Here is a 9,255-nt window from a genome sequence, read left to right as displayed (position 1 = left end):
ACACATGTTATAAAACGTTTATTACATAAACTCATCTCATATTACACGGTAATAACTCACAGATTTGCACGGAACGTCCCATGCTTTGGGGCGTCGTAATGAGGACACAAAGTCATTTCGGGTAAGCATGTCATCCTTTCATTCCCAGCAGAACCCTGAAAGTCTGACGGACCTCAGACATGTTTACTCCCCAGCCCGCTGCTCTTACATGTGACCTGCGCTGTGGGGCCATTACAGAGCAGAGCATCTCATCTGTGCGCGTGTGTGTATGCGCTTTGATGTAGTTGGTGTTTAATAGCAGCCTTCACTTAGAGGACTCTAAATGCAGCTTCGTAAGGGGTAGAGAAATGGAAAGAGCATATCACTATTCATCTGCTTTAGACCTGCTATTATTTATTCACTTCAGACACACTAAAAGGAATGAAGCAAGATGAAAGATGATTGAAATTCACCTTTTTACCTGCATACACAATATAGTGTTCCTTCTCCAAGTAATTGATCTCTCCCATTTCTGTTGGCAATATTACTGTGTTAGAAACAAAACAAAACAAACCAAAAGAACAAATCAAACCAAAACAAAAGAAAAACAACAACAACAGCAACAACAAATGAACAAAACTAAAAAAAAAACCCAAAACAAAACAAAAGCTAAAAAATAAAATAAAATAAAAGATCTGTTTTTATTGGCTAATACTAATTTGCATTCATGAAGCAGGCATGTCGCAGGTTTAGAAGATCGCATGTAAAACGAGGTGACAAATCTATGAGGGAGAAAAAAAAAAGAACTTCCTCTTTTCACTCATATTCTTTTAAACAGATTCATAGACTGCCCATATCAATCTAAATTCTTCCCTGTCTTTGTCTATCTAAACTTGTTATGTCTGTGGAATAGAAGCCTTAACATGGACAGTTAGATTGCCAACCACATTCCATCTACCATCAGGAGAAAATTGAGTTTGCGGAAGCGATGAAATGCCCTGTTTTTACCGAAATTACTCCCTAGCAAGTGGCTCTCGCTCCGCGGCTCCATTTTGCCTAATATGATGAAAAACTGTGTAACCCGTACGGTGAACAGGGGGAAGGCTGTGCCCTTGTGTTTGAATTGACAATATGAAACCTCCCTCTGACCCGTGTGCTGTACCAAACTCAGAGCTGATTCTGATCTCCAGAGAGAGAGAGAGAGAGAGAGAGAGAGAGAGAGAGAGAGAGAGAGAGAGAGACGGAGAAGGCTCATTCTCAGTTTTTTTTTTTTTCTTTTTTTTTTCCTTCCTTTTTGTTTCCTTCTAACACGATTCCAAAGACAGCGTTTTCTTTGTGCACGCTCGATGGGAACACGAGTAATTTTCTCACTGGGAAATGGGCACTGCATGCTGGGAGTGATTCCATCTGAGGGGCATCGTGGAGAGATTATGATGATTGATTATCTTTGAGGAAAGAAAAAAAAAGTCACACAGTCTCTCTCTCTCTCTCTCTCTCTGTCTTTGTCTTTCTTAGACACACGCGCGCGTGTATGGGTAGTTAGCTTTAGCTCTCCTCTATCTCTCCTCTTTTTTTCCATCTATTTTTCATTATTTTTTTCCTGTTTTGAAGGTAAGTGTGCATCATGGCCATTTTTTAACCTCAGTGTACAAACACCTCACACTATTTGCATCTAAATGTTTGGTTTTTTTTATTCAATGTATTTTTTACGATTTTATCTTAAACCATTTTGTTGTTTTCCTTTGAAAGACATATGTCCAAGATTAAAAAACAAGGCTCAATCTCCCAATCAGATCCCAAGCGTAAAGTGAATGTGTTCCTGTAGGTCACAGATCTTCTCAGCGGTTGGTGCTGGGGTATTTGGCAGTCTAATCATCCACCCTGTGTGTTTGCGTTACTGCTGTTTGTATAAATGAAGCAGAGAGTCAGGATGCCTTTGGAGACAGATTAATTCTCTCCTATCACAGCCATCTTTATGAGGGTGCACCCACCGTGTCTGTCCCTAGTACACTCTCCACATACAGCGTGTGATCTCCGTCAGCTGTCACAACGCGTCACTCACCTTCTCGCTTTCCTTAAACCACTTTTATTCTCATTGGCCTTTTTTTTTGTCCTAATGAACTGAAGTTTTTGGTTTTTTTGTTTTTTCTTTCTTTCTTTCTTTTTTTTTTTTTTTTTTTTAGATGTTGAATGTTTATTTAAACGGTCGCCATGATGCTTTTGAAGGGTAACATTCTCACATGTCTTGAAGGTTTCCGTGTTAAATTCTTTTTCTTTCTCTTTTTTTTTTTTCGGTTTATTCTCTGACAGGGTTTGTTGACGTCGGGTGTCGATTTTGAGCCTTTGCCGGCCGCCCTGTCCCTACCTGCGGAGTCTGGACTCTATCCTGTCACCCTTGTGGGAGTTCCCCGGACTGCGGGCAACATCACAGTCAACGGTGAGTTTAACAACTGCTGCCAACAAATCACAGAACACAGTTAAGCACCACAAACCCGAATCACGATGAACTGAGCAGCTCCATCCCTATACGTTTAGTTTCACCAGTAGTAGTAGAACTAAAGGGTTGTACATGACAGGAAGTATGAAAAGTGTTGATACATGCAAACATATATTATATAAACATTTCAGCAGCTCTCAATAACTCATTATAATATTTTTTCTGCTTTGGTTGCTCGGCGGACCTTCCTCTTTGTTCCTCGTTGAGAAAAATCATAGGAGGTTTCAGCCCAATCTCTTTAGAGGAAGTATCAGAGATGTTATCACTCCGTCTGCATTAAATCATTATGTCGAGTAGTGAAACCTGATACTCTGGGCCGTCATGCGGTGCCTGTGGTATCTGCTCAGGAGTGTGAGCAGCACTCGTATGACCCGCCGCTCCTAATCGAATCGTAATGCGATAACAGCTTTTCCGAGTCTCTCTCACACACACACAAACACACACACACACACACACACACGCACTGTGAACACTCACCCCTCCTCGACCCCACCGTTCGTCTCTCTGTCTGCGAGGCCTCTCATCATCTCATTTCAGCCATTTAGAGTCAGGCCAAAGCCTGTCATCTGCCTCCTCTCTCTGTCATCATCTCCATCTCATTCACTGTTATCTGTGCACACACACGCACAGACACACACGCACACAGACACACACACACACAGACACACACACAAAGACACACACACACACACAGACACATACGCACACAGACACACACACACACACACAGACACACACACACACACAGACGCACACGGACACACACACACAAAGACACACACACACAAAGACACACACACACACAGACACACACGCACAAAGACACACACACACACATACAAACACACACATACAAACACACACACACACAGACACACACACACACAGACACACACACACACAGACACACACACAAAGACACACACGCACACAGAGACACACACACACACAGACACACACGCACACAGACACACACGCACACAGACACACACGCACACGGACGCACACGGACACACACGCACACGGACACACACGCACACGGACACACACGCACAAAGACACACACACACACATACAAACACACACATACAAACACACACACGCACACGCACACACATACAAACACACACACACACACACAAACACTCACCATAGACACACCAGGAACACACGCGGATGTCCATGCCTACTATAATAGGACAACAGCCTTCCTGCACTTTTGGGTCTCTCCAGTGTGTAAATAAATAAAGAAAAGAGTGTGTTGCCTTTAGCAGTTATCTGTGAGCATGTAGTGCTTCAGTAAAACACAGTGTTCAGCCTCTGATAACGGATCAGGGTAATTAAAGGTGTAAACATGGTGCTTAGAGAACTCTCCAGAACTGAGACAGCCTCTGATTAATAGCACAGTGCTAGAATCGTGCTGCATTTCTCTGGGTCATGTGTAACATGGGAGAGCTGGGCCCAGAGAGAACTGCCTCCTCTTTGAGCTGATTACACAAAGCACCAGACATTTCTTCTCATCCACTAACCTTCCCCATACAATATGATATTTATTATAATGGATGTAAGTCGAGTCTCTCTCTCTCTCTCTCTCTCTCTCTCTCTCTCTCTCTGTCTCTCTGTCTCTCTCCCTTCTCTCTCCCCCCCCCCTTCTCTCTCTCTGTCTCTCTCTCTCTCCCTCCCTCTCTCTCTCTCTCTCTCTCTCTCTCTCTCTCTCCCTTCTCTCTCCCCCCCCCCCCTTCTCTCTCTCTGTCTCTCTCTCTCCCTCCCTCTCTCTCTCTCTCGTTGGGTCAGTCTGATGGGAGTCATTAGGAGTAACCTAGGTTTATGCTGATGTTAGGATATTTGATGTTAATGTGGGAATATTTGATGTTGATGTTGGGAGGTGTTGTGAGTGTGTTTGTCTGTTTTTGTGATGCAGGCTACCGTACGTCAGTGTTTGGTGTGAGTAGTGACTGTCTGCTGGAGAACCTGGTGGGTGTGAAGTCCAGTGGCTGCATGCTGGAGGTGGTACCATCTCTACCACGCTTACAGCTCAGCACTTCTTTACCACGGTTAGTCTTCTCTTCTCTTCTCTTCTCTTCTCTTCTCTTCTCTTCTCTTCTCTTCTCTTCTCTTCTCTTCTCTTCTCTTCTCCTCTTCTCTCCTCTCTTCTCCTCTCCTCTCCTCTCTTCTCTTCTCTTCTCTTCTCTCCTCCTCTTTTCTCCTCTCCTCTCCTCTTTTCTTCTCTTATTATATTTTTATATTCTGAAATGCAAAAGCATGAAACCTCTCTCTCTCTCTCTCTCTCTCTCTCTTTGTATCTTGGATACTTGATCATCCTTCTCTTTGGGGATATGTTTGCTCATCTGTGTGCTAGAGAGCGAGTTTCAAAACCCCTCACTCCCAGTGTGAGAACACACACTGTTTCAACTGCTCTTAATCCAAGAGTTACACACTCACACTCACACACTCTCTCTGTCTGTCTGTCTGTCTGTCTGTCAGTGTGAGAACACACACTGTTTCAGCCAGCCGTAATTCAAGAGTTACAAATTCACACACGTGCGTACACACACACACACACACACACTCACACACGCGCTCGCACACTCTCTGTCAGGTCAGTGTGAGAACACACTCGGCCCCGATAAGGAACGATACAGATTTTCCCATAACCACAGTAATATGTTAAACACGGATCAGCATTCAGAGAGATCAGAAAATGACAGCAGGAAAAAAGGTCAATAAATCTAAAAAATGCAATAACTTCAGAGACAATGCACCATAAACACAGTAACTTCTGAGACAATACACCGTAAACACAGTAACTTCTGAGACAATACACCATAAACACAGTAACTTCAGAGACAATACACCATAAACACTGTAACTTCTGAGACAATACACCGTAAACACAGTAACTTCAGAGACAATACACCATAAACACAGTAACTTCAGAGACAATACACCATAAACACAGGATAGGCAATGTGCTTTAGCACTACACTGTCACCCACTTTACTACCACTCTGGCTTACTGCTGTTCATGTCCAGGCTCAGTTCTCTCTCTCGCTCTCCCTCTCTCTCTTTCTCTCCTGTCTCTCCCTCCTTTCCCTGGCACCTCTGTCCACAGTCCACAGACACACTCAGGCTCACACGTTTTCAGTCGTACTTGCTGCCCAAGTCGTGTGTAAGACTGAAAGCGTGTTTTTCTCGTGCTGAGTCTCATCCAGTTTGTTTGGTCGGTGTTTTTCGTCTGTGGTCTCTGTCAGGACTTGTGCAGCAGAGCAGGTGACAGGAGCTTTATATCTGACCATCTGTCTCTCTATCTGCACAATGATTTCATTAGTAATGCAAATCTGCACTTTACTGACCCTATGCCTAAAGAGAGAGAGAGAGAGAGAGAGAGAGAGAGAGAGAGAGAGAGAGAATGTTCTCAGTGGAGGTGCCCAATCAGGTGTGGTGGGAAGGATGGAGACCTGCTTGTCATACTCTAATGACTGGATTCTTCAACTTTGACTGCCTGACGAATTAGAGCGAAGGCTGTTTGATTTCTCATGCCGATGTTTAAACACCAGAGGGAAGGCAGGCATTGTGTGTGTGTGTGTGTGTGCATTTGTATGTATATATGTATGTATGTGTGTGTGTGTGTGTGGAGGGGTCTTTTCAGGAATAAAGACAGACTGTTTAAAAAAAGATCCTGTAAAAAGACTTGAGCGGCAGAAGCGTTGGCTTTGAAGAGATGCCAAAGACCAGATGTAACCGTCAGGGTCATAGCCAGCTCAGAACGGTATGGTGACACCACTGGCCTAACTGTCAGAAACATTTACACTGTTTCTTCTCTCCTTGTTTCATCTTAGAAATCGTCTCACTTCAAAACACTCTGACTCACCATGAGGGCATTTATGGTTTGCATGCTCAAGATAGACGCTTTAGTTTTGCAGAATGTGTGTGTGTGTGTGTGTGTGTGTGTGTGTGTGTGTGTGTGTAAGTGTGCCTGGTCTATGCAGGCAGGAGAGATAATATGCCAGATTTGTTTTAATTGCTTAAATGCTGAGACTTGAAATAGACTTTAATTATCCAAAAGCAGAAAAAAAGAAGAAAAAAAAGAGACTTGTGGCTCTTACATGGTGTCTGATACCCCTCCATGCTGCTCCAGGAAGAAGTCAAACTAATAATGAGAGAGAGAGAGAGAGAGAGAGAGAGAAATAAGGCAAACAAACAATTGAGTTCCCCTCTGAGCTCTTTTTAATCACACCTCCTAAAACAAGGCACAAACCTTCTCTAACTCTAACTCCCGCTCAAGGTCTGATGAAGAGTTTTACTGGAGAAAATAGACAACTGTTTAAAATGAAGGTGTTCCAGGAATCCAGAACTCAGGAATCCACTTCAGTAGACACTCTCTCTCTCTCTCTCTCTCTCTCTCAGTCTCTCTCCCTGTCTCTGTAGCTCTCCTCTCACTCTGAGAGATTTAATGTGTTCTGTGTGGGAGAACAGAGCTCTTACCTCATTCATTTGTCTTTTCACCCTTCTGAGGTGTTGGTCCAGCTCAGATATTTCAAAGCTGCTTTAACTGTTCTCAGAGGAGGACATTCAGCTCTCATCTCCACAGGCCTGTCTATACTCCCTCTGTCTTCTCTAGTGAGGCTACTCCTCTTCAGCCGTTACGTTAGCCTGTTACAGTAGCCTTTCACATAAGCCTGTTATGTTAGCCTGTTACGTTTGCGTGGTACGTTAGCCGTTTCGTTACCCTGGGTTACACCATGGCCATGGAAAATGCTTGTTTCTGATTGGCTGGCAGGTGACTGTTACTGTATGTAGGGATGCCTCAAACATAGATGCAAAGGTTCAAAATCCGTCCTGCTGATTCCTGGCATGTAACCATGACAACAATAGTAAATTAAGGTAACAGCTGCGTGTGTATGCCAGTTTTTTATTATAAGAAGTGGCCTAACTGGAAATTTAACTGTGTGTTGACCTTGAGTATCCTCACAGGGTCATTCCATTGATAATTTAACATGCCCAATTTAAAATGTGCTGGCCATAGCTCACATTCACATCCAAAGAAACGTTGTGAATATCTTAAAGTCTGTTGAGAAATTAAACTTTATTCTTCTGTTCAGAGACATTTTAGAATCTCATGTTTGCAGGTGCTGTAGGCAACTTTAGTTTGACAATGTCCACACACTGTTTGAGCTAAGGACACAGTGCGGGGCGCACTGGAAAACTGTTAATATGACAACGCAACTGTTTTTATGTTAATTCTTTCAGTTATGAATGAACAAAATATATACAAAGCCTCTTTTTCTTCTTTTTTAATTCTTTGGCAAGTGGCCATTATATAAGTGGGATAATGCCTTCTGAGATGTGCCGATCTATGAAAGTAACACAGTCAGCAGAGGAAACTCTGCTTCACCTCCCGTTGTGAACTTCTCTTCCTGCGCCCCGTCCGTTAGTTTCTGGTACGCTAATCCTTCCTCAGGCGTTTAACCTGCACTGTTCCGTCCGTTAGTTTCTGGTACGCTAATCCTTCCTCAGGCGTTTAACCTGCACTGTTCCGTCCGTTAGTTTCTGGTACGCTAATCCTTCCTCAGGCGTTTAACCTGCACTGTTCCGTCCGTTAGTTTCTGGTACGCTAATCCTTCCTCAGGCGTTTAACCTGGACTGTTCCGGAAGGCACAGCCTCAGAGGCTTTTGAACGAACTTCAAAGCTAGAGAATCAAAGGCCTTTGGTGGACGTATTACAGTTAGATGCACCGTGACAGGGAGCTCCAAAGATCAGGACAGAGTGTTGAACAATGCTTTAAAGAACTCAGACAGACAAAGGTGAAATGGTTCTGATTCCTCTGCCACAAAATGAAGGTCTATGGCATTAAAAATGGCTTTTTTTATTTTTTAAGGCAAATTTGAACTTCAAATTGAACAATATATTAACTTAACTCCTTAAATATGTAAATATAAATAAATACAACAAATTTGCATAATAAATAAAACCATAACCCAACTACAGTAATTTAATCGTAAATAGCATTTAATGACTTTTGTGATAAACATATTTAAGGTTCAGAATGTACCATGTGTTAAGAATGACTCAAGACTGTTTTGTAAAGGATGGTGTTTATCGGTTTTTGCAAATGAACTCTTCAAATATTTCAATCAACAGCTCAGGCATTTAAGTGGCACCGAAATGAGGCACCGAAATCTGCATTGCGATTTGGTCCCGTGAATATCGATCGTATGGGAACCGGTGCCACATTGGCACCGAGTTTCGGTACCCAAGCCTTTTCAAGGCAACTTGGCCATGATCAGCTCCCTACAGAATCAGCTGTTCCAGAGCACATGAGCACAGACCAGGCCGAGGTGAAAAGTTGTCTCGTGTGTTTGTGTTGCGTTTACCTTCATTCATGTTACTGCGGCTCTGAAGCAGGTCATCTTAAAGCTCTCTCACCCTTGAGGTCAAAGGTCTCCCTAGACTCAGGAGTCAAGGACCCACACTTCCCCTGAGCCTTGTCAAACCAAACAAACGGAATAATGAAGAATAAAGTGCATTACAATGCAGTGTTTTTTGTTTTTTTTTTGTTTGTTTTTTTATGTAGTGTAGCATTTATTTACATCTGCAGTGCTTCTCTTCTCTCCTGGGTTTTCTCTTTTTTTTTTCTTTCTTTTTTTCTTTTTTTTTCTTAAATGTAAGCAGTGTCTCTGTTCTGCTCTTTTCTGTTTTTTCCATGTTTGGAGGCTGAGCACCATCTGAGTTATCATGCTATCCTTTCTGGACTGGTACCGTCTTTTTCTCCTCAGAG

At 43.0% G+C, this 9,255-nt stretch overlaps 1 protein-coding gene across 1 annotated transcript in view; it reads left to right on the top strand.

Annotated features, from left to right (window-relative positions):
* Positions 1–9,255, top strand: part of trappc9 (trafficking protein particle complex subunit 9) — a 185,120-nt gene that overhangs the window by 46,554 nt on the left and 129,311 nt on the right. Inside the window, exons 13-14 of the mRNA XM_030789265.1 lie at positions 2,290–2,416; positions 4,398–4,530. Coding sequence (XP_030645125.1) covers positions 2,290–2,416; positions 4,398–4,530 — 260 coding nt within the window. The remainder of the gene's footprint in view (positions 1–2,289; positions 2,417–4,397; positions 4,531–9,255) is intronic.

The sequence above is a fragment of the Chanos chanos genome, chromosome 12 (genome assembly GCF_902362185.1).
Source record: "Chanos chanos chromosome 12, fChaCha1.1, whole genome shotgun sequence".
Taxonomy (NCBI): domain Eukaryota; kingdom Metazoa; phylum Chordata; class Actinopteri; order Gonorynchiformes; family Chanidae; genus Chanos; species Chanos chanos.
This window is presented reverse-complemented; position numbering and strand designations above follow the sequence as displayed.